The sequence below is a fragment of the Colius striatus genome, chromosome 5 (assembly GCF_028858725.1).
Source record: "Colius striatus isolate bColStr4 chromosome 5, bColStr4.1.hap1, whole genome shotgun sequence".
NCBI lineage: Eukaryota > Metazoa > Chordata > Aves > Coliiformes > Coliidae > Colius > Colius striatus.
In genome coordinates, this window is record NC_084763.1 from 33,359,242 (window position 1) to 33,386,314 (window position 27,073).

At 37.9% G+C, this 27,073-nt stretch overlaps 1 protein-coding gene across 2 annotated transcripts in view; it reads right to left on the reverse strand.

Annotated features, from left to right (window-relative positions):
- Positions 1 to 27,073, reverse strand: part of PPP1R9A (protein phosphatase 1 regulatory subunit 9A) — a 141,407-nt gene that overhangs the window by 41,896 nt on the left and 72,438 nt on the right. For both annotated transcript variants that reach the window (XM_061996568.1, XM_061996567.1), the window contains exons 3-6: positions 25,505 to 25,637; positions 24,416 to 24,536; positions 19,074 to 19,178; positions 4,513 to 4,648 (exon numbers count right to left, since the gene is read on the reverse strand). In XM_061996568.1, coding sequence (XP_061852552.1) covers positions 4,513 to 4,648; positions 19,074 to 19,178; positions 24,416 to 24,536; positions 25,505 to 25,637 — 495 coding nt within the window. The remainder of the gene's footprint in view (positions 1 to 4,512; positions 4,649 to 19,073; positions 19,179 to 24,415; positions 24,537 to 25,504; positions 25,638 to 27,073) is intronic.

A 27,073-nucleotide genomic window follows, 5' to 3' on the forward strand; every position in this document is an offset into this window, starting at 1 on the left:
GGATACTACAGAAAAAAAGTATAACTCCATCCACCTAACATACACCTTTTAAATACTTGTAAGTTTTAATGAGGTCTCCCCTCAGTCTTCTCCAGGCTGAAAAGCCCCAGGTCCCACAGCCTTTCCTCATAAGGAAGATGCTCCAGTCCCCTGATCATCTTAGTGGCCCTGCACTGGACTCTCTCCAGAACTGGACACAGGCTCCATCAGGGCAGAGGAGAGGGAGAGCAGAAACTCCCTTGACCTGCTGGCCACACTCTTCTTGATGCATCCCAGGATGTCACTGGCCTTCTTAGCCACCAGGGCACATTGCTGGCTCATGGTTAGTTTACTGTCAATCAGGACTCCCAGGTCTCTCTGCAGAGCTGCTCCCCAGCAGGTCAATCCCCAGCCTGTACTGGTGTGTGAGGTTGTTCCTTCCCAGATGCAGGACTCTGCACTTGTCCTGGTTGAACCTCATGAGGCTCCTCTCTGTCCAATTCTCAAGCCAGCTGAGATCCCACTGAATGGCAGCACAGCCTTCTGGGGAATCAGCCAGTCCTCCCAGTTTGGTATCATCAGGGAACTCGCTGAGGGTACACTCTGTCCCCTCATCCAGGTCGTTGATGAAGATGTTGAACAAGACTGGGCACAGAACCAATCCCTGTGGAACTCCACTGGCCACAGGCCTCCAACTCGACTCTGTGCCATTGATCACCACCCTCTGGGCTCTGTCATTCAGCCAGCTCTTGATCCACCTCACTGTCCACTCATCCAAGCCACACTGCCTGAGCTTTCTGATGAGGATGTTATGGGAGACAGTGTCAAAAGCCTTGCTGAAGTCACGGTAGATGACATTCCTTTGTCTCCCCTCATCTATCCAGCCAGTTATACCATCACAGAAGGCTATCAGGATGGTCAAGCAGGATTTCCCTATGGTGAAACCATGTTGACTCCCCCTGATAATCATTTTTCTTTGTATGTTCAGATATTACATCCAGATGAGCACAGACCCTACATGGGGCATCCCTTCTCTTTTAGTGTTTGTCAGTTCTATACAAGGTTCTTGTGTTTCCATGCAAAGACTTAAATAAAGGAACATCTGAAAGCATGCTGCAACTCTGATACAACCTGCAGCCTATAACAGCCCTACACTTGAATTGTAGTGATGTAGGGCATTTATATAGTAAATGATATCTCTCTCAGGACTACTAAATGATGCATCTTTTTGAAACACTGTTTGTTAGTGTGACTCTTCCCCAGTAAATAACTGTCCTGTAACATTCCTGTAAGGTGACGGAACGAGAAGTTACAGCAGGCTAACAAGAGTCTCTCTAATTTAACATCTGACTCAAGCCCAGTGTGCACTGGCTGGCAGAAGTCTCCATAATGCTTTCACTTGAAAGAACTTCTGAATTAGCAAGATGCTGCCTGAGCTATGACAAATGTCCTAAGTTTCAAAGCAGAGGAAATGCAGACAGCTGGTGGCACAGCAGGATAAAACACCAGGACTTGCACATGCCTGGCACACGCTGTCTTCCTGTGATTTGATCACTCAATCAAACACAGTCAATGTGCAGTAACTCCAGTACTCAAACACAGATCACTGATTTCCTGCTCCGGAAACTTGATATGTTATTGCTTTCTTTGTGGAGAAGTTTCTGAGGCACAGAATTTGTTAGTCTCAATAGTGAGTTAAATAAAGATCATTTTCTTGTTTATTCATGCAATGTTGTAGATGGAGATCCATGTTATCATATTTTTAAAAATGTATGAAAATGAATAGAACAGTTTGATAGCTCTGAGACTGAACAACTCAGTAATTTAGTGCCACCTGAGCACAAAACTCTTTATACTGAGAATCCAGCTATTCCTGACCTTCATGCAGTCAGAATCACTATAATTCTGAGGAAACAGACTAGAAAGGGTGGGGTTTTTTGTACATTTGTGGATATTTATCTAGGCAGTCTAAACTGAGATTTTCTTGCCCAAAAGATCCCCTGCTTATCAGAGCCCAAGAAGCTGCAACTGGCACAAAGCAACATAAACCCAGCCACATTTGCCCTCACAGAGAAAGGTAAGCATTAAGTAGTAATGCTCACACTTGTCAATGGAGCAGAAGAATGTGCTGACCAAGAACATCTTTGAACTGTGTCTAACGTCCATTAGATCACAGCTTTCATCATGTTAATTGTCTGAGAAAGGTGCAGCTTATGTGAGTTTATTGAACATCATAGTCAGGTGACAAAAACAATTTAAAAAAAATCAAGATTGCTGAAGGTTCCAAACAAAATCTACTTCTGCTAAGTCTGTTAACTTAGAAAGGGAACGTGCCTCATTGCATACTTTAACAACTACACCTCAGCCATCTATTCTGAGAATAATAAGGTTTACCATTCTCCTGATCTGAATGTTTCTAACGTGTTCTTTATTGCCAGATCTTGAATTACGACAACTGTGTGGTGCATAAAGGTAACAGAAAACTTTGAGATTTTTTACAGGTAGATGTGTCCTCTAGATAAAAATTGCACCAATAGCTCACATAGGTCAGCCTCCAAACACACATCATAGTGAGGATTTGAGCAGTAAGCATTTCAGACACACCTCTCCTGGTAATTTGAAAGCTAACAGACTATGTTCATCATAAAATTATATCATGAGTCTTCAAACTCTGATGTCTATAGCACCCTGCCATGAGTTCTGAGAAGTATCTTGTTCCAGAGGCTACAGGGAGTTGTCTCTTTTTTGATTTTGAGATGATAGCTTTTCGTCAAGAAATTAGTCAACACCTTCAATTTTAATTCTAGAATAAACAGAAGTTAAGAGACTTGAATGTCTTAGGAGGAGTGGCTGAGGGAACTAGGGTTGTTCAGCCTGGAGGAAAGGAGACTGAGGAGAAATCTTATTGCTCTCAACAACTACATGAAAAGAGGTTGTGGTAAGCTTGCTGTCAGTCTCTTTCCCCAAGTAACATACAATAGAACATGAGGAAACAGTCTCATGTTGCACCAGGGGAGGTTTGGATTGGGTACTAGGAAAAAATTCTTCACTGAAAGGGTTATCAAGCATTGGAACAGGCTGCCTGCCGAAGTGGTCAAGTCACTATCCCTGGAGGTATTTAAAGGACATGTAGATGTGGTGCTTAGGGACATGGTTTAGTGGTGGATGTGGCAATGTTAGGGTGATGGTTGGACTCAATGACCTTAAAGGTCTTTTCCAATCTAAATGATTCTGTGATTGTATGATTCTGTTTCTATAGTGGGAAGAGGGCACAGAGAGGATATGGATTTTGTAGCCTTCTCACACAGGCACATCTACATATGCATCTCTATGAAAGGATTCATTCTAAAAGACATTAAAATATGTTTATTTTTAATATCTGTGAAAATTAAAGTGAAAGCATTACTAGAGCTAGATATTATTTTTATTCAGTCTTCTGGGACACTTCTGATTTTCTGACCTATTGCTCAGTTTAACAGTGTATTTCAGAATCCCAGTGATTCTGATTTTCTCAGAGTATTTTTTCCCCTCTATTTCACCATTTAGAAGCCTTGTCTCAGTACTTAGAGGAAAACTAAACTGAAATAAATGCATAGGATTTATTTATGTCTCCTCTATCACCTCCTTTCACAAAAATAAAAACCCTGGCCCAAGACAAAACCACGTTAATACATGGAGTTTGACATTTCAAGTAATACTATTCAAGATAGTGCAAAAGGAAGGTTGTATGCATGGGTTTTGTGGAAGCGGTTTGTTGCAACGAGTGCTATTTACCCTAATCCAGCAGTAAATTTAGGGAGTAACACAGACAGTAGTCCCTAAAAAAACCTCTCTCATTAATCTTTCCAAGTAACTTGGTATTTAGGCATATTAGGGATTTTAAGAGAACAGAATGAAATTATGGAAAATTTACTGCTAAAGCTGGTAGTTTCCAAACCTGTTCATTGGGACATCAGGCACTAATTGTAAACATCAATACATGCTTCAGACAAAGTAGATTAATTCTCTGTGCTGTGGAATATCTATGCATATAGAAACAAAATTCAGTGGGTGGAATGAGTGATCTTACCTGGAACTTTCACAAAATCTCTTAATGTTTTGAATTAAATAGAACATCAGTTCTTCCAGGAAAAAAAAAAAAAGGTCTAAAATTTCCTCAATCCCCTAAAAGTCAGAAGGTGACTTTTACCAGTTTTCACAAAAAAATAGTGTTTCAGTGCATGAGTATACCAACTTTATTCCCTCCTTTCAGAAATGCATATGCCTTCAGAGGAAGATCAATGATTACAGAAGCATCAACCAATTTGATATATGCTCTTCTGGAACAAAACAAGTATCTTAAATCCATGCTGAAAAGGTTTTCGGGACCTTTGTTCTTCAAGTAAGATTCATCATCAAAATCTGTAAAGATCAGCAACAGAGATAATGGAGAGGGCCAGAAGCTGACCTCTGAGTGACAACTAAAAGAAGGAATCGGGAACAGAAATCAGAACATAAAAAGACATCAAACAGTGAAACGCTAGACTGCATTACCTCATCATCATCTGCATCATACTGTGCATAATGCTGCTCCAGTAGCTCTCTCTGGCGGCGTTCTTGTTCTAGGGTTTGGCTAATCAGCTGTGCAACCTCACTCACTTGTCCTGGCTTTTCTCGTCCAATTACAAACCTATACAAAACATTGACAAAAAAATATTATTCCTGTTGCTTTAACAAAGTTCTACATTTTCAGTTCTGTCTTGTATAGAGGTAGTCCTTTTTTCTCCAGATGTGGCTGTGATTGTTTTAAATGTGCTCTGTGGATGACATTTGCAATTTGTCACTGTGTGCAGGACTGGGAGTGATTAGACCATGACAGTACTTACAGGAGGGGGAAAAGTGATCACAAAAGCCTTCACTCCAAATTCCACTAAGTTTTAGTTTGAACTTTACGGACACAGACCTAGAGTGAAGTAAATTTTTAAAAATATATCATCATTTCCATTGACTTTAGAGCAATGTATCTCCCAGAAGCCTACAAAAGACCAGATGTAAAGTAACAGCAGAGACATTCTCCTGGCAGCTTGTAGTGATAGGAATGTGCATCAGAATTACTTTTTTCTCCACTTTAAAAGGTTTTTCTGAGCTTTTACAGTTGTCTGCCCTCTTTCCACATTTTGAAATGATAGACACCATTTCCCTAATTTTAGGACATATTTAAATCTTTCTTTTATTTCATGAACTTCTGTTGCTAAGGAGTGTTTTGCTCTGCTGATAGCTATTGTTGAACACTGGGAGCACAGCAACTTTCAGCAACTAAAATTCAGGATTGGTTTGGATTGTAACACTTTTTTTTTTAGAAGAGTGGCATAATCGTAATTAGATATTTTGTTATTTATATTATTAATGAAAACTACCCTTTATATGGTACTAACACACTTTAAACTACTCAACAAAAACATAATTTAAAGATGCCAAACTGAAAGAATATTTTCTTTGCAGACTAGAAAGACAATTGTTTCCACAACATTTGGCTCAAATGATGACTTTATTATTGGAATGAAGGTAGAACTGTGAATTATAATCCATGTAAGAAAAAGATTTTAATTAGTCCTGCCTATTCCTGTTAAAGTCACTTGGGATTTGGCATCTATGTGTAAGCCAACTTCCCATGAGTAGATGACCCTGAATCCATTTGTCTGACACTATGAAGGCACTTTGTCAGGCACTACAGAACTGAATACAATTTGGAGATTACTTAAATGTTATCAAAACATCCAACTCAGTAATTACTTCCAAAAGGGTAAGATAGGTGACAGTGAGTGAATCTATTTGAAACAATGACACAAACTACTCTGAAAATAATTTGAAAGGAAGTATCTTAGTTCAAAAACATTTATAGAAAGTAGAGTAGAACCTAGAACAAAACCAAGGTAATAGTATAACTGTTTTAATCCTGATCTAAACAGATCACAGTCTGGCACTCATATCGTACCATTACCAAATAAGACATTGGTTCTCAGTAATGATAAAGACCTTGGGCTAAAAGAAAAAGAGTATTTCCTCACAGCCCCTATACTTCATCTCTTCTGGATATTGACTCATAGTCAGATCCTGTTTCCTCTGAGCCAAGTATTACAAAGAATAAACCAGACATGTTTTCATTCTCAGTTGGGAGGAACAATGAACTTTGATTGCTGCATGAAGTGAAAAAAAGATTCAACCCATATTTTCTACATATTTGACTCCTCTAATGTAAACATAAATTAAACGAAAATATGGAAAAAAGCCCTTCTATTTTAAACAAACATTTTAAGCAACATTATGCATGACTCTATTTTTTCCACACAGCAGAGAACATATCACGTTTGTAAACACACGAGGGACATCACCAATGTGGTAAATTATGGAACCACAGAAAGTGATGCAAATATTGTATTCCCTCCATTCCCTCCTGCTCTCTGCCTGATAATTCATCTTCCTTGGAAAATAACAGACTTGAAATACTTCATACAATCAGTTTTGTACACTGAAAACTTAGACAATATATAATGCATTTCCAGTCTGGTAATTCCTGATTATTTAGGAGTGGTTTTGACACATTAGACTGTAATGCAATAATATTTTCATACAAAAAAATTTAGGTAGCATGTAAAAATGTAAAAGCCTATTAATCAATTTTTTTCTTCTCAGGCTAAAGCCACTCACAGTTTATACTGATGTGATTTTCAAAACTTGAGTCATATTCCAAAACAAAGCTCCCAAGTGATACCTGAAGCTGTTAGCTGTTACATGAGTAAAAGTCACAAGCCAGTGACCAAATTTAAAGTAAATATTTTCCAAAATAGCAATATTTTACTTTCCTGCTATTTACTGCTTTAAAGTGAGACAATTCAAAAGCATCTGAAAATAAATATTCAGAAGCATTCAATCTACTACTGATGTCAGTTCTATATAAAGAATAGCAAATCTGTGAAATGTCAATAAGTACATTTTTTACAAAATAGACCAAACCTTTTGTCATGTTACATTCCATGACCTTAAGAACACTGTGCTGCATATAATTGTGTTTAACTTATAACTAAAATAAGTCATAAATTATATGTTTATAATTTAAAAGGAGATGAATAAATAATTTTGGAGGCCAAAGAAACGATCTCAAGCTGTGCCAGGGGAGGTTTAGATTAGATATTGGGAAAATTTTTTTAGCCAGAAGGGTTATCAAGCATTGGAACATGCTGCCCAGGGAGGTGGTGGAGTTATCATTCCAGGAGATAGTCAAAAGATCAGTAGATTAGCTGCTTAGAGACATGGTTTAGTGATGGGCTTAGCAGTGTCAGGTTAGTGGGTGGACTCGATGATCCAACGAACCAACCAACCAATCCAACATTTTTGTCTTTTTCAACCCAAACGATTCTGTGATTCTATGATACTCTAAGAAAACTATAAATCAGAAGCAGTTATTAAAATCCTAAGCATAAATTAGATCTTTATGCCTACAACAGCTTTAGAAACAAGAACTATCATAATCTGACGTGTTTAAATATGAAAAAGAGACATAAGGTTGTGATTCACTGACCAGAAAATTAGTCACTGAATCATAATATGCACACTTCAATTAAGTGGCTAATTATGTACTTTGTATCATTCTGGCTTACCAAAATTAAGCACATGCATTTCAGACTTGATTAATTAGTCTCAAGGACCAAAAGTATTATGACATAGAACTATAAATTCTATTAACAATTATATTTTTGAGATTGGTTATGTTTCTGGATATGAGACAAATGAAGGTTTTAAAGCCTTTAAACCTCATGACAATAATTTTCTTCTTAATTATTAAAGTCAGCAACTGTAAAATAAAACCCAGTGAATCCATGACACTGTAATATATGACATCACTCTACTAAATCTCAGGCCATTACTGATTATTTCTGATGTTCACAAAAAAAAGAGAGGGGAGAGAACTTCACTGACCTTGATATTCAGTCACACACAATATAGCTGAATCTGTCAAATATTCTCTTTGGTTGTTGTTAAAATAAAACAGGGACAGAGCTAAGAACATTATTATTTTACTCTATCTTGGATTTAAGAAGATTTAAAAGAATGCAATATTCGGAGAAATTTGAAATCAAACTACAGTAATGGTTGTTAAGAAAAGCAGTCTACTGAAATTGGCAGCCAATCCTACATCTCTTGCAATCCAGTCATGATTTAATGATTTAAAGCACACCTGATACATGGCTGTCTGCATATCTCTAGCTTTTATTAAATGAGGATCTGCAGACCTGTGCTTCTTGAAATAATAAAAAATAAGTTATTGATTTTTTCTACCTACTGTGGGAATCAGAAACATTGTCACAACTGATTAAATTAAAAAATATTTCCATTTTAGAAATAACATTGGTACTAGAAAAAACAACTAGGTGAAGGCAACAACTCTGTGACACAAAACTGAAGTTCTGAAGCATGGATTTTAGTGACATGAATTATTGATTTCTCCTGAAAACATTTCAGGCATTAAGTGCTCAATTGAAAACAATTTAGCATGGATTCCTTAAATTCAAAAACAACCAAGTAAGAATACAGCAGACTCATTCTAAGAAATAAAGAAGAGTTTGCGGTGTTTTGCTACAATAGGATTTATAATGTTATCTTGTAACCTTTCCTAAAATTCCTAAGAATTATGGCACTAAAATTTTATAGTAACTTTCATTGTATTTAGAGGACTTTTACAGTTGGATTTTTAAAGTAGTTTTCTTCTGAGCTTTAAAGCACAAAGCTGCTTCTGCTACCATTTATCTAATTTATTTCAAGATGTCTTCAATTACCTACTCTGGCTGTTTCCATTAGGATAATAGTCATGTAATTAATTTAAAAGCGGTGTGAACTCTGTAAGAAGGTAGTTTTATTTAGTTACAGCAGCACAGGCTGGAACTTGTCCGGTTTTCCTGCACATGATCAGGCTCTCTTAAAAGACTCAAATGCAGAGATGACTAACTGGACATAAGAAATTCACAACATACAAGATTCCATTACACTTTTTAAGATAAAACTGTGAAACTTAAGAGTCATAAAGACTCTTTGAATCATTGAATAATTTAGGTTGAAAGGGAGCTCTGGTTCACCTGAAGCCTCTCACTTCAAAGCAGAGCCTACTCTGTCATGATCTTGGTCAGCTTTGAGTCTCTCTAATGATGGGATGCAATCTGTTCTGCTGTTTGAGAAACCTCGTAGTACGGAGGCTTTTTTTGGTGAAAATATCCCAAAATTTCCCTTGCTGCAACTTTTTTTTCATTGCCTGTTATCTTGTCCCTGTATAGATCACAAAGAATCTGGATTCAACCTTTCCATCTTCTGGAAGGTAGCTGAGACAGCAGCAAGATGCTTGACATTCCGTGTTTCTCTTCAGACTGAAGAGAAACTTCTCCCAGAATGTTTTCTGCACAGCTACTCTCCAGCTCAGTGTCACACAGGGCTATGCTGCCCCAGATGCTTCATAAGGTTTCTGCTAGCTCATTTCTCCAGCCTGTTGAGGTCCCTTGGAATAGAAGCCCTGTCTGTTAGCCTATCCAGCCTCATTTGCCAACTTGCTAACAGTGTCTTTGGCCTTCTCTCTGTAAATCCACACAGCCCTCTCTTCAGACAAGCATGTGTATGGAAATCTTTAAAGCTACTAGTGGCAACCAAGAGGAAAAAAGGGTGATTGGAAGAAGGAAGTATACAAAGTTTGCCTGGAGATTAGTGATGGTAATTACCCAAAACTAAAAAAAAACCCAAAAAAACCCAAATTAAGAACTTTGCCTGGAGACTAGCACCCAAAGTAACACAGAAATAACCACCATCAGTAGATAGAAGGGCCTATGATTGAATGAAGTTATCTAAGGTCATAGAAGAACTATCTGACAGGGCAACCCCATGTAATGTCTAGTGTAGGATGATGGCTATGTAAGGCCAGTACAAAACCCAAACTTTAGGGAAGAGCCTACAAAGACCCTGGAGCTGCCAGTAAACTAACTATTGTATAGAAGTTCTGTAGCCTCCATCCTTGGCCTCAGATCCAGGATGATGTAAGCTATGTGCTGTACCCTGAACCTATGCCGGCCCTGCAATATCAGCTCCCCAACCAGAGGCTGTCCTGCATGAAATCCAACCTGACTTCCATGATCAAGACGAATATTTCTTATGCCCTTCTGCCCTAGCCTCCAGAGCCCTGTGACACAAAATCCCACAATCACAGAACCATAGAATACTTTGGGTTGGAAAGGACCTTTAAAGGTCATCCAGTACAACCCCTCTGGAATGAGCAGGGACATCTTCAACTACATCAGGTTGCTTAGAGCCCCAACCAACCTGACCTCCAGTATTTTTGGGAACGGAACATTTACCACCTCTCTGGGGAATCTGTGCCAGTGCTTCACTACTATTGTAAAATATCTCTTACTTATATCTTGTCTAAATCCAACTTCTTTTAGTATAAAACCATTACTCCCTGTCCTATCGCAACAGGCCCTGCTAAAAAGTTTGTCCTCATCTTTCTTATAAGCCCCCTTTAAGTACTGAGAGGCTACAATAAGGTGTCTCCAAAGTCATCTCTTCTCCAGACTGAACAACTCCAACACACTCTCAGCCTCTTTTCATAGGAAAGATGTTCCATCCCTCTGATCATGTTTGTACCCTCCTTTGGACCTGCTCCGACAAGTCCATGTCTTTCCTGTGCTGAGGGCTCTAGAGTTGAACACAGTACTGCAGGTGAGGTCTCATCAGAGCAGAAGAGTGGTAATTTAGGCTTCCCTCAGGTGGCCTGCAATAAGGTTCCCTTTGTTGCCTTGGTCTCTAATTCTTATCCACAAGCTTTCAATCTGCTCATGGCTATTCTTCAGAGACATACTCGAGGTCTTCCTCAGCAATATCAAAGGTACTGGTGGAAAAGCAGCCAAGTAATAGCTTAAATGCCAGAAGAATCTCAGTAGTTTCTCCACTGCATCTTGGATACAAACCCCTGATAAGCTATATTACTATCAACACTAAATAGATACTGAGTCAGACAATTAAGGCGTCATGCAAAAAAATCTTCAAACCAATATTAATGCACTAAGATTAATTATTCACACAGAAATCAATTCTGGTCTAGGGCCTCACTGACACATTATCTTTATTCAAGAGTACTTCAAAATCAGCCAAGAGATTCAATGTTTTGGCACTTGTCCAGGTTCTGGTCCTTACATTGCTCTGCTCTTCTGAGGCTCTCCCATCTCTTCCCGACACACTGACAGTATTCCAACACAACACTTACAGATAAGGTTTTCTTGAATATGTGATGACCATTTAATCAGCATTCCCTATAGCACCACACAATTCTTATGGGAATGGCCAGCTCAAAGAAACACTTTTAAATCTATGCTATATAAATCTGAATGCAAGTGAAGCACGTCAGCTTTGTTCAAAAGGTGCATGTTCTAACTGGGAACACTTCTAAAACCTGAGTACATTTCAAGGTGAATTCTGCCTCCCCTCACTTTCACGCTTGCTAGCATTGATGGGAAGGAAATCCAGGAAGAAAATACAGATGGGTCACAAGTAAGCTGTTGAGTAAAGACCATGTCCTTAATCTGGATGATTAAGTGACCCAAATTCTATGCAAAGTGGACCATCCGCATAGCACAGTCCAGTGATAGCTAAATGCTCCTACAGCACCATTCCTGTGGCTTGGCAACTTACCCTGCAAGGATGAGTGGAGGGCATTTCTGCCCAGCTGTCACAATGTTGTTTCATATTAATCAAGGTGCACCAAAACTAGATGGAAGCTTCCACAGCATAGCATCCTGGACTTTCAAAGAGTAAAAAAACTACCTAAATAAACATGATAATTCAGTTGCAGGGATGGGACTTTATGTTCACATGCTTATGTTTAGGATGAAGTGATTCAAAACCTGTCAAGTTGTTCCTTTTCCCAGGAGAGGAAAAGCCACTCCTAATAAAATCTAGCCCCAGTAAATCTTATTAATTCATGTTACTCTTAATTTTAAAAACAACACTCTAGTTATCTAGAAAAATGGTTTATGTTCTAGCCAAAATATTTTAAATTCAGATTTCTTTATATATTTTACATCCAAATATGCAATTTTGTCCATACATGTGCATATATTTTGAGAAATAACTTGTCATAAAATTCAAATTAGCAAGATCTCAGGACACAGGGCCTATGTTTACGTCAGTAAATCAAGTAGTGCCAGGGAACACTCCCAAGCATTAGTAACTCATAATCTACACTATTAAATCACCAAAAGTCTTCAGAATGGTTTGGCCCAAGTTAACTAATATTCTAACAAATAACACTCAGACACAGTCCAGGAGTTAGAAGGCTGGATGTTAGGAGTTGGCTTGGATTTTTCTGAAGGACAATTTGGATATAGCCACCCTGCTCTGAAAAGTAAGAAACTTTATAGTGGAAGCAATGAGCACTCTGGTGCCAGCTGGCCTCAATGCCAAAGTACCATTCAAAGCACAGTTCATCTACTGCAACAGGCACAGCCAAGGAATATAAACCAGCAAAGCAGTGATGAACCCAGTCTTACCTCACTGGTTCTAAGGGCTCACAGTGTTTGTAAGTAATTTTTCACATTGTTCAGCACACTAACTCCTGGTAGTCTTACAGAACAATCACCAGTGCTTGTAAGAGTTCTTTGCAGAGACCAGAAAGGAAACAGCATATGTTACAGGATCTTTATTATAACCATAGAGGAATAAACAGCATTTACAATATACTGGCACGAGGCACCAGGAATTTAGTTTCTGATAGGTCCAAGATACAGTATTATCAAAGAAGCCAAAAGTGCACCAAGCACACAGGGCTTCTTAAGCAGCCCTTCATGAAGTCCCGGCTCAGCAATGAGCATCACAGAGCAAAGGGCTTTTCTTTCTGCTTCTTCTCTCCTCAGCATCCAGCACCAGGATTCAAGGAAAAAGAAACAGACAAGGAAAGGAAGCACAAAACTATCACCTCGAGACAGAAAAAAAGACAACATAAACCAGCTCTCTGAATCAGACATGGAGTATGGTATCTTTTGCTTTTAAGGAGTCCTATGCAGGACTTATTACGCAAGACTGAGAAGCAGTACAAAAATCTCCCGCCTCTTCTAACACATGGATTTGCCATACGGAGAATGCTTGCTAATTTTTAAAGGATGTAGCTTCTTCACAGGATAACAACACAGGTAAGAAAAGTAAGAATGAGCAGGAGAAAATCTGCACAGACACACACACTGGAAGAAGAACAGATGATTATCCAGGGGAAGGAGTCAAAAAATAAAGCAATGCTGTTACTGTCAGCAAACAGCATTCCCACTGGGGTATACTGGTGCTGGTTAGATCCTGCCATTGACTTCATCTGTCCTCCATATTGTCTTAGTGCTGCAAAGACACAACTGTATAAATTATCTTTCCAGATGTTGTGATGTTTAACAAAACTAACAGCAGGTATTCAAATACTGTTTTTTGAGACAGTATAGTATCCAGAAAAAAATTAGCTCAAGATGGGGTGAGGAATTAGCTGAAGAAGGAATAGATGTCATATCAAGTTGGTGTTAATTAAGAAGCAAATGTTTTCAATTTTCATTCTTTAACTGCTCCTTGTATAAGAGTTATCTAAAATAAAAGACTTCCCTTTTATCTGAAAGATTGAATTTGCAGTACAGTAAGAGATAAAGAAATTAGGCTGTGAACTGTGAGTGGGAGTTGAGATGAAACCCTGTTTTGATTTAAAACTGTCCAGATAAGAAAAAAAATAATAAAGGTAATAAAATATTCTTTACTAGAACAGAGAATTTTTAAGAGTGAAAATCCCCAGAGTTTAATAGCTACACTGCTATTGTTAGAATCTACTCTTCAATGATCTAGAAGACTAATTAAACATGGCAAAAAATTTGCTAACTAATTATTTAGATCCCTTATTAAGATGGGAAGACTTTGACACATCTTAGGATAATTTCATTAAAAAGAAACTGGTAAATTCATTGGTAGATTAGAATTAATAAAATTAATTACTTTCAAGGTGGTGCAAATTAAGAGGAACCAAACAGGTTTTGTGCAGGTTCTGTGTGGCTCCCTGAAAACTCAAGAACTGGCTCAGAAAGCACCATGAGAGCATCCGCTCAGTGCCTAGCAACAGTTTGGAAAGCTGAGAGAATTCTTAGTCACATTCATACTACAGGATATGGAAGGAGCATACAGAATATAAAATCCACCTCTCCAGTAAAATACCAGATTTGGTTAACTTTCTAAAAAGAAACCTTTCAGAGGAAAGCAATAATAAGAGCATACAATCAGTGTGCAAAGGACTGGGATTTTCCAGTAACTCTCATGCAAGACCCTTTCTGCTGATCCATGCAGTAAGTCTTCTCAGGACCATGTCCTCCTTTCCTGGGGCCCTGCCTTTGTCAGAGTTGTGTGGGCACAATCTTTGTATCCAGTGAGACTGAGAAGTGCAGTCCTTGCTGAAATTCCCTAAGTTTTTCAAAACCCACCTGGACGTGTTCCTGTGCGACCTGATTGAGGTGAACCTGCTTTAGCAGAGGGCTGGACTGGATGATCTCCAGAGGTGCCTTCCAACCCCCACCATTCTGTGATTTGTCTTAGGAGGTGTAGAGACTAGGAAAGCATGGTGAAAGGACAAAGTCTTCTCTGTACAAGAACTAGACTTTGTCTCTTGGGAGTATGATCAAGAAAAAAATAAAATGTCTCTGGTTAAGACATTAGGGTCTCCTAGCATCCTTTAACTATGATGAAGAGCAAGGGAAAGTGGGGTCATATAGGCTCACTTCACCCAAGAAACTTGGAAGAACTTCAGATCTGCTACTCAGCACCACAGTCCATGAGCAGACTGCAAGAAAAATAACATAGGAGAAGCTTCACAACAGGATCAGATTCCCACTGTCAAACCGTCTCCTTAGCCTATCTTTTATGATTGTATGCACCACTTGCAAACTTCAAGTTTTGTTTGTTTGTTTGCATTACGTTCTAAATGGGGTTAGAAGAAGCACAAAACAATTTGTGATGTTAGTGTGGTGCTGCACTCTGATTGTTAATATTAGAGCAGGAGTGATGCTCAGCAACATTGGAAAGCATGTAAAAGGAAAAGCCCTAATCAAATAATCATATTCTGAAACCTACTGATACATTAATAAATTAAACAGTTAACCAAAATTATAAATAAGATTTAATATTTCTATCAACTGAAACAGCAGTCAATGCTGTATTTCTCACATTAAAATCATGAGGACACTAATTCTCATCCCTAAAACCAGCAGTTCATTTTCAACTGGGATTACAAAGGAATTTCTTCTCTTTCTTTGTCTCATAGGTTACCAGAGTACATCTGGTGGGTGCTGATAATCTTCCTATAAAACATTGTAAGAAAGAATAATTGAATTTAGTATCACTGGATCAGCCAAATAGATTAGTCAATGATCTTCCATTGAGGTACATCAACTCTCCTGAATAGTCCAATACTTCAAAAAATGGACAAAATAATCACAAGTACATATATTTGCTCTCCTTTCTTTCTGTCTCACCCTTACCTAAAACAGTTCAAAAGGTACAAGTCATGTCTCCATTTTCATGAATTCCTTACTGTGTCAGCTACACACAGCATGGATGCATTTTTCTGGTAGAAACATTGCAAAAATCTATTCTAGGTCAATGAATTCCACTGTCAGGATCATTCTAAGTGTTCAGAAGGTTCAAAGGAAAAGAATAAATCACAAAGCGTTGGTATTATGCAAGCTCCCTGAAGAGGTATTGACTGCAGTTATTGCGAAGAATTAAGAAATAGCTTTCATGTCATTGTACTCATAGACGTCCTTTCATTGCAACTGATCTCACATAATAAATTCTGCTACAAAAACGAGCATGCGCTTTGACTAGATTAAGGATCAAATGATTGTGTACATAATGCTATGGGTTATAAACATGAAGTAATGCCAGTGAAATGCATACAAACCTCTGTGTGTACAGGACACTAGGCAGAAGAAAGGTACACACTATCTATGCTACAATCACAAAGAGAGCTACCCTTATTAAAGCAGTTCTATATAACCCATTCAAGTGACACTATTAGATTGCAGACATCGAGTAGGTATGTCTGGGATTTCCCACGTGAAAGGATTCATGAAATCACCTTGCCTTGAACTGGGAGGGGTGTGCAATTGTTCATTGCCTGCACACTTGTAGTTCAGCTGGGACACCTGCTGAAGGAATGGCAGAAGGTATTTATACAGCGACAGCCTTTTCCACTGCTCCTGAATCCTGTAGTGACACAGATCATTTATAGCAGCCACCATGGGAACAGTGCACGCAAAGGGCAGTAGTTCACTCTGCAGTGGTGCTACTACAGGCAGGAGCTGATGGCTGTGGGTGAGTGAGGGATTTTGCCCCAGAAGATCCTCTTACATTGTCCCTGAGGTTCTGGAGCACTTCAGGTGCAGAGGTGAGCACTCTCTGCCAAAAGAAGGTGCAGATCAGGAATATCTCCATCCCAGCTCTAACATGGTTGTAAGTGGGAAAGAGAATTTGTCAGAAAACCATTGTTCTCTCCAGAAAGCAAGCAGCAGGGGGGCCTCTTTTGTCATACAGCAGAAGGGAAACAGTTAGAAAGATAAAAATACTGAATTTTCTTTCATATCTGATATATGATTGTATCTAATATTAGCTATCACTTTACAAGCAAATGTTTAAACCAGTAGTGAAGCCAAAACATCAAGTATCCTGAAATCTGTCTCTGAAAAACGGCTTTCTGGAACTATTTCTGATTTTGAGTACCTAAAATCAATACAGTTCATTAGTGCCAGCAAGGCATCAGACAGCTCAATGGTCCAGGATCTCACCAGAAGCCAGGCAGGAATCTGTACCACACAATGCTCAGCCATCTTGTCATGTCTCCCTACCACAAACCAGGCAAACATTCATGTATTTCTCAGCTGGCCTATAAAAAACAGAGGAGCAGAGCTTCTGAGGTTTTTTTTCCATGAAGTTTTAAATGAAACAAAAATAGGGGGAGTCGCATCAAATTCTACCCATTCCTTTCCTCTAATTAGACATATTCATTAGTAAGACATTGTTAACCACACACAGTATACGTGGTTATACAGATTAGTGCATATAGATTATCCTATATAGATTATCCTATGTATCTTTAATTTAGTAATATTTCAAGATTTTATATTGCAATGAATATAATAGTATATTTTTAATTTTATTTTTTATTTTATTTTGTGAGATTTTCTATCTAGTTGTGACACTAATGCACTGGGTCATTTTTCTCTTGAAAGCTTAATCTTAAGCTTACTTAGAAGGAAAAATACAGCAGCTCACACATCCCTCCTTGATAAATGAGACCTGTCAGAAGCCAGTGATCCCAGTGCACAGGATACATAGCACACTTGACAACATGAGCTCAACAACAACGAAGAAACACTTTTTTTACAGTCCACTATTTCATGACAAAAGGGTCTAGATTGCAACGAGTCTTGACTGTAATTTACTTCCTGAGAGGAGATTCTGGGAGCATGCTGTGTGAAAATTGCTTATGTTTCTTCCTTCCTCCAAACCCATTATTTTTTCATTGAAGAAAGTATTCTATTCTGTAACTTATGCAATAATAACTACAAAAACTAAGATGTTTATAAATGTAATACATATGTTTTATGTATTATGTTCATGGATTTTATTTATGGTTGCTTTTTGAGTTAAACATTGAACACAATTCGCTTTGTGTACCAAAACACTGGAAGACATTATTCTCTGTCATAAGGATTTTATGTTCGAAGGTCCCAGCTCTGCAGAAAACTTAATAAAGTATTTATTCATTTATGTAATTAACTCAGTAGGAACACTCACAGCGCATGTGAGTCTTTGCAGAAATAGTACCGATGTAACTAAAACTAAATGTTTTACAAAAATATATTCACCTGTAATCACATTACAATTTCTACTAAAATTAATGACTTTTTTCCTAAATAACCTCTTTCAAATAAAACCTTAATCAAGCACCCTCAAGAGTCTTTGTAGAATTCACATCCCAAAATTACTACTTAATGTTGTGAGGGAACAGCTATAAAATTATAGTGGAAATGTGTATGCTGGCATATAGTATCACCATCTGAGGGAGACTGAATATATTCCCACCAGTGGTTTAGTCATGGTTCAAAAGAAGGCAGGCTTGCATTCATTAATTAAAGAATTCAGCTGTGTCCCCTAGAGAGGATTTTGAAAGAGAACCAAAGGATGACTACAGAATGGCTGTTGCTTTGCAATATGTCAAAGATATTTTTGGATTTATTTTGTAGAGTTAAATCTTTACTGAAATTAATAAACTATTAAATGGTAAAGTTATGTGCCTGCATAATTTTTTAAATGGCAAAATAGTTCATTTCTAGGGAAACACTGTTCTTAATTTACAGACATTTTACGGACTTGTATTTAGATTAGTTCAGAATTTTACTTGCTGTATATGTTACATTTTCTAGCCTATTCATTATTTTATGGATTTTTACAGGCATGCCTTTCCATGAACCACAGAACAGGAACCGAGAGAAACCCAGAGATGATGCAGGGACTCAGGGAGCTCAATGAATTTATACTGGGATGTTACTATCCTCAGTTCAGTAGATGTTACAGCACTGCATGCAGTACTCTCTGTGCTGAAGTGGCATCTGTAGGCAGCAGACTGCTCAATACCTTACTCCTCCAACCCTGGGGCAGTAACATGGCCAGTCTTCCTAGCAGGGAGATCAGTGCCAGCAGTTTCCATCTGATCAACACCCCTGACTTTTGTCTTTCCAGTTAATATAAACAGTTTGAGGTCCGTGGAGACCAGTCAAAAGTTGTCCTCTGTGTGCAATTTCAGTATATTTCAGTGGTTATATTTTAAAAATCTAAGCCAAAATAAAAGTATGTAATAACATAGCTCATCTTTGTCTTGAGATAAAAGCAGAGAAGACACAAAGAGATCAAAAACTCTTGATTCCACCTGGCATACTGATAGTCCTGTGAAAGAAGCCAAGTAATCTTAAGTATTCAACCACTTCTTTTGTTTTTTCTTCTAAAATACTCACCTGACTTTCCCTTTGGTGTTTCTAAGAACAGTTGCAGCAAAATTTTGTGTAACACCAACCAGACTGATGCCATCAACTTCCACAATTTGGTCATTCACTTGGATCCTTTCAGAGAAAAAAAACCACAAATAAATAAACAACTGTGTGATTCTTGGTGAACTTTCAACAAAACTTTTAGCTTGAATTTAAACAAAGTCTTTAAACAAAAATTCTGTCTGAGACTGAGGTAAATATGAAAAATGCACCATTCTTTGTATGTAGACATAAATCCAGGTTCGAAGTTCCCATTACAATAGCATCAGTCATCCAGTCACTTTCCCTGGATATAAATACTGCAACACAAAATCTTGAATTTGTCATATGAATTAAACTAAATGAGGTACTTGAAAACTTCTTGTATCGTTCTTTCCTTAAGTCAATCTTGAAAAATAGCATAAGACATAGCTCTGGTATTTCATGGTAATGGAAAAAAAATGTGATACTTAACTAAAACAACCTGCTCATCTGTGGTGAAAAGAGCTTATGCATTAGACTTGTGACCTACTCTCTTAAAATATTTCGTTGAACTCTCTCCAAAAAGATGAATTCCCAGTGTAAGTGTGATCTGCTGCACACATTAAGACCTTGGACTGTTTTAATGAGGACTCTCCCTTTCAAATCAGACACCTACTTACAGTCGATGCACTGTTTGATGCAGGAAAAGTCAGGCAGAATAAAAACCATGCTGCTTTTATCTGAAGCAAGCACTGCTACAAAATCCCTAGGGCAGGCATTGGACTCATCTGGACTACAAATGCTTGGAAGTATGACTGCTATACTAAAATGTCCTCTAGAAATTCATGAACTCCTATAGTTTAGTTTCAAAAACTGAATAAACCCCACAAACCACATCCAGAACTTGTTAAAATGAGCAATTTTCAAGTACATGGATGCTACTGATCCGAATGATACAGTTTAGAAAGGAAATAAGAAACAGTTATGAAAAAAATCCCATTTAAATTACATGAAAATAACTAAATGAAGGTTTTAAATATCTTAGGATACCTTAGTAATAAGACTTCTTTTCAAAGAACAACAGAGGCTTGAAAAGAGAGATGAAGCATTTTGACCTGGAGTACCAATTTTGCTGTCAAGTCTGAGTCAGTGCTTTGCAATTCTTCAAGTACTGAAGCAGTATCCTCAGTTCTTTGGACTTTGTTGATAAGTAAGAAATACAAGATTTATTCTTTGGCAGGCTCACACCACAGAATGTCACTGTGTGTCAGGCAGCATCTCCCTTCTGTTTATACGAAACCTTGAAAAAAATATGTTTGTGCTAGCCTATAAACTCCTTGAAAATCCTACAAACTCTTGAGAACTGTATTTGGCACTTTAATTTCAGAAATTTATTTCAATTTTCACTGAAGCATTTAATAAGCACAGTAAACACATCAATATTTATTGTATTTTGATACTGTAAAAACCATTAATTTTGTTAACTTTAGGAAACATGAGGTTCAGTCAGATGGCTGCAGGAGTTAAGAAGCTGGTGTTCACTCAGTGGGAAGTTGTTGCCCTCTTGGCTGAAAACTAAATGGTAGAAAAACATTCTTTTTGATGGCATTTAGCTACAAAATTTTACATACTTCACTATGCAGCAGGCTAGCGGTGACTAGTGGTGTTCATAGAAATACAGTTATTTCAGCTGATGAAACGTCATGTTAGTGAACTGCTGCCTGTGACTTTGTAAGTGGCTCCATCTTGATCTACTGCAATTCAGTCTGATTCCATTTGTCCTTCAGGCATATTCTGTGTTTCCTTCTTTCCTGTGTGTACAGCTCCTAAATTCATTTATTTTTATGGCCATTGTTCTCCAAACCTCCTTGTCTTTCTATATATACATATATTTTAATTATATATAAACATACATGTCAACATACAAGTAACATAATTTTTATTTAAATTATATAATTACATGTAATTACAAAAGAAGATTCCTGTCTGTTGCTGTGTACATACTGTACTGCTCAGATGAAAATATTCTCCCAGCTATATTCTCCTGGCTGCCTTCCTCTTCCTCAGGCATCCCCTCTCCAGGTCCGACATAGCTCCTCACCTGTAGCCTAGCCCTAACATGCCAGACAAGCCACTTCAGGCACTACCTAGACCAAAATACACTCACAGGCATATTTTCTGGGCAGTCTTCCCTTTGCAGCATCCTCCAATGAGAACTCTAGGCTTCCTCTGTCTCTCAAATCTAATTTCAAACACGAATGAAAGATTAGGTTCAGGCTGTCAAAGCCTCAATTATATATGTTTAACTGGTTTTATCGTTAATGAAATCAGTAACTCTTCTGACAAATATTTTCTAATGTTCATGACTTAAATCTACCTATGTGAAGTACCACTTCAATGTAGTGGCAACTATAGAAGTGAATCAACTAAAGCTGAACAAATTACTTCCATAATTACGGCTCTGTAGAGTGAACTGAAACATTTAACCTGTGCAGAGACAACGTTTAGAGTACTGATCAATTCAAGAACTCTGTAATGTTTCAAAATTGTTGTTCTCAATGTTATCAAAACACTTTAAATGTGAATGACTTATCACAACAACAATATGAAAGAAGCAGCTATGAAATTGTCCAGGAAAAGAGTTTCATTTTCATATTTATATTCAAAATATTTCATATTTTATACACTAATAATGATCTGTCTTTATTAGTTGCCCACATTCTTGCCTTTGGGTTCATTTCAAAGCACTTTCCTTGTCTAAATACTGCCACACAATGCCTTCTGATATGACAACTAAACATTATCTGTTTGTTTGCAGCAACATGAATCAAGACAGGTGTGCTCAATCACTTTGTCCTGATTTTGAGTTTCTATGGGAGGCAAGTACTTTGTGTCATGATTTGATGGGTCTTTCAGTAAAAGCTGGGAGTCATCCTGCAGACATTATAGTGTTTTAAATTGTAGTTTCAGAAGCGCCTGGTTGAAGGTTGCTATGTGGTTATTCAGAATATCTGGTGCAGCTGCTGAAGTATACTTTTATTTTCTGTTAGGAGATTTTGTTTTGCTAGCAGTGTTAATGAATAATTAGGCTTTTCATAATGATGATGTTACAGTTGATGCACTTTATTACAGAACTGGTTGCTCCTGACTGAGAGGATTACATATCACTTTCCCAAGTGAATGATCAGTCAGGCTCCAAGACAAAATTGTAAAGCCATTTAGCCAGAAGAAAACCAACAAAAATATTAGAATGGTCAAAGAAACATACTATTTTTTCTCATCTGACAAGCTTCTTTCAGATGCCATCTAGAGCAATGAAAGAAGAGACTTGTGACTGAACATTAACTTCTGCAGTCCACTCAAATTCACGAAAAATGTGAGGAAATACAGAAAATTCATAGAATGGTAGGGGTTGGAAGGGACCTTTAGAGATCATCTAGTCCAACCCCCCTGCAGAAGCAGCTCCACCTAGATAGGTCACACAGGAACACGTCCAGGCAGGTCTTGAAGACCTCCAAGGAAGGACACTCCACTACCCCTCTGGGCAGCCTGTGCCAGGGCTCCCTCACCCTGACAGAGAAATAGTTTTTTCTTATGTTTAAGTGGAACTTTTTTTTTTTTTCTCCAGCTTCATCCCATTACCCCTTGTCCTGTTGCTAGCTACTGTAGAAAAAAGGGATATCCCAACCTCCTGACACCCACCCTTTAGATATTTGTAAATGTTAGTAAGATCCCCCCTCAGACTCCTCTTCTCCAGACTAAACAGCCCCAGTTCCCGCAGCCTTTCCTCGTATGAAAAATGTTCCAGTCCCCTGATCATCTTGGTGGGCCTGCACTGGACTCTCTGCAGAATTTCTCTGTCCCTCTTGAGCTGAGGAGCCCAGAATTGGACACAGGCTCCACATGAGGTCTCACCAGGGCAGAGGAGAGGGGCAGAAGAACCTCCCTCGACCTGCTGGCCACACTCTTCTTGATGCATCCCAGGATGTCATTGGCCTTCTTGGACACCAAGGCACATTGCTGGCTTATGGTTAGTTTACTGTCAATCATATTTTTTAAGCCTGGGATAAATCAGTACTTGGCCTTCAACCTGATATCTTATTGCCAAGATCTTTAAAGATATTTGCAAGCCCAATCTGGAAGACAGTATACTTCAGTAGTTTCAGAGCGATGTTAGTAAACTTCGAAATCTCCTGCCACATAGAGCCTTCTGATTTAATTCGTGTGAGGTTTCTACAGCAGAATATTTAGACTGTCTGAAAAATTACAAGTGTTCATCAATAAGTAACATGTAACTGAAAGAAATTTTTCTAAAGACAGACACCAACTTTTTAGAGTTTATGCTTTCTCTATTTACCTGTGTTTCTGTTCAGTGTTATTCATAACCAATATAACAAATCACTAATGGTTAAAAAACAAAAGCAGAGAATGCATATAATTAGACTTAATTGCTAATGTATCAGGTAAGAAATATTTTATTAGCACACAGATTTACATAGGGTATGCCCTGGGACAAAATAACAAATTATATGTGTTGGAAGATGTTTAAGAATACTTTTCATTTTTAAATCCCTACACAGTGAAGTGTTTTTCCAACTTTTAATGAGAAACATTGGTCTGATTGTGTCAGGTATTGTGTAAATACACAGATACTCCGCTAAATCATGGGAAATATTCCATGTTCAAAAGTTCCTTAACCTGCACATACCAAGTAAGCAATCCTAGAAGAAACCAGGTTTTAGAAGAGCATTGTATAGATCTACAAACATCAATTAATTTCCTTAGTGGGCAAGATTTATGGTACACGTAGTTATGGAACGTACTGTCAGTAATGTAGGTGTGAAAACTGAACTCGGGAGCAGAAGTCTATGCATAATAAGAAATACAAAGTAACAGAGAGTGTCAGTAAACTTGAAAGGAGGTACACTTAGTAAGAGATTAAGCACAAATTATTTTCCTAATCAAATGCTGAGTAGAACTCTTTTTTCATAATTACTGACTGTTTAAAACTGGTTTGAAGCCAAGAGAACACCTGGGAGCTCAATACTTTTAAAATCTAAAATACCTTCAAAAGTGACACAAAATTTGGAGTCTCCAGCTTTACTCACGCTAAAGCATCTGGGTTTTCAGTAGTCACAAACATGCATCTTTGGCAAATCTGTTGTCCTTAAACACTCAATGCACCAAACTGGTGTCTTCTCATAGCCACATCTGTTATTTGGATCTTACCAATGAAGTCTCCAGGTTTTACAGCTTCGAGCTACCATGACACACACAATAAGCAAACAACTCGTTCCTATGAAAATCATAATTGCTGGGAAATTTTTCAAATACTTAGTCTAGTTTACCTGCCATCTCTTTCTGCTGCCCCACCTTCTGTTACAGTTTTGACAAATATTCCCAGTTTTTCAAGGCCAGCATCTGCTCCAACTCCCATTCCAATAATGCTTATACCAAGTCCATCTTCATCTGTGAAAAAGGCAAGTGAAAGCAGATGCTTCTTACATTTGATTTGCACAGTTATTCAGCAGGTAAACAATTATGCTTTGCTTCCTCTTGGTTTTCCATGTCAATAACAGTAATACTCTTTTGCTTCCTTTTAAAAGTCTATTCTACTACCATTTTTATTACACACAATTATCACCTTCACACTATGAGGAGCTTAGAGTAACAAGGTATTTACTCTTCAGTGGAGACTTAACACATTGCATCAAGCACTGTGTAAAATCATATGTTCACAGAATAATAGAATCATAGAATGGTAGGGGTTGGAAGGGACCTTTAGAGATCATCTAGTCCAACCCCCCTGCAGAAGCAGGTTCACCTAGATCAGGTCGCATAGGAACATGTCCAGGCAGGTCTTGAAGATCTCCAAGGAAGGAGACTCCACATCCTTCCTGGGCAGCCTGTGCCAGGGCTCCGTCACCCACACAGTGAAATAGTTTTTTCTTATGTTTAAATAGAACTTTCTGTGTTCCAGCTTCATTCCCTTACCCCTTGTCCTGTTGCTAGATACAACAAAGAAAAGTGATGACCTAACCTCCTGACACCCACCATTTAGATATTTGTAAATGTTAACAAGATCCCCCCTCAGTCTTCTCTTCTCTAGACTAAACAGCCCCAGTTCCTGCAGCCTTTCCTCATAAGGAAGATTCTCCAGTCCCCTGATCATCTTGGTGGTCCTGTGCGGGACTCTCTCCAGAAGCTCTCTGTCCCTCTTGAAGTGCCACAAAAAAAAATTCTTTTAGGGAAGTATAGAACTGCATGTTGTCTGTGCTGGTTTTTAACTTCTCAGTGAAAAATTGCTGAAACCCCATAAACCAAGGTGATTCAACAGACTCATGGAAATGCAAGATAGGCTCTGCAGGCATGTGTGGACTTCCTCAGAGCTGTAGATCATTGCCACAGGAACTGGAAATAGTACACAGATCCCATACCTTTTTCTAGTTCAACTGGAAAGAGCTCCAGCTTCTCCACACGCTTCTCAAGTTCATATTCAGCTGATGCAGCTACGGGGTCAACTTCATCATTTCTCCTGTCATAGTCTTCATTGGAATATGTATTGAAAACCTGTGAAAACAGACCAAAAAGCACCCAATTACCTACTCCAAAAAGATTTCTGACATAGAAAAATAGCTACTGCTTTTGTCCTCTAATGTTGCAGAGTTTGAAAAGTCTTTTAAAAGAAAATTTCTCCTGTTTTAACTTCAGGTTTATAAATTTGTGCTTTTTCATTCAAGCAGTGCACAAGCGTAGCTGTAAAAGTCAGTTGAGCATAAATTATTCATTTTTATTTTTTTGTAATAATAAATGCAGAAGGTGATCTTCAATGACTAAGATGCCTATATAAATATTGACATGACTATACATGTCAATATTTAAAATACATAATTCAACTTAATACTGCATTAAGAATGTACTATTAGTAAAGATTCACAGACGTTAAACACCAAAATACATTGAAAGGCTATCCGTACACAGTCTCTGTTTCAGTCTTTACTCTTAACGAAGTTTATGTCAGTGATGAATCTCTTTACAAATTATGCTCCATATTAGGTATTAACTTTTTTGGGAGAGCAATATATATCCATAGGTATTTTTAATCAGGTTTAAAGGTTTATTTCAACTCTAATTAAATATTGACTGCATTAACCTAATTATATTATTTGCAGTACTTTTTATCATAGTTTCAACATGAATATGATCTTCCATCAGAGATTATTCAGACCTTCAGGAACTTCAAACAGTCAGGAAAAGCGTATTTTCATATTTTAGAGGTCACAGTTTGCCAGCCTAATTCACTTAACTGTCCACATTTGGCAGTAATGAAAAAATGCACATTAGTGGTAATAATTTTACTTAACTTCAGTCCCATGTATATTATTGATTACTTCAAATAAAGGAAAATAATTTCTCCTATCTCCTCTTTCTCTTTTATGAGCATGCTACAGAAGATACAATTATGTAGCCATGGTTTTCTATAGCACCGTTTCTCCCACAGTATGAAACACTGAACCATGTTAGGTAGCAACATGTATTTTCAGGTGTCAAGAAGCCTGCTCTCTTAGTTTTGCTTGCAGACTCTTTAATGACTTCCCTTGGAGCAAGCATGCCACTCTGCTGCTCAACACAATGCCAGTACCTGGGCTGATTTCCACTTGAGGCTTCCTTTGCCTGAAAAGCTGTTAGTTCACATTGATTTATTTAAAATAGTAAATATATTAAAGTTTCAGTACAGAAATACTATTACACACTATTTTCAGTACAGTAACTGTGTTATGGCTGCCACAAAGCTGCTGCAAAAAACCTCACAGCTTTATTTAAACCAGTGGTTGAAACCAAGAAGACATTAGTCACTTGAGGGAAAATTTAACGCCTCTATTTTCCATCAATATGAAAAACTCAATAGACTGCCTCTTCCAAGAAGATCGAGATGATAAACATTTCACAAGAATCCACAAACCCATCTCACACTGATTTTCAGCGATATTGATGCAAGAAGGTGG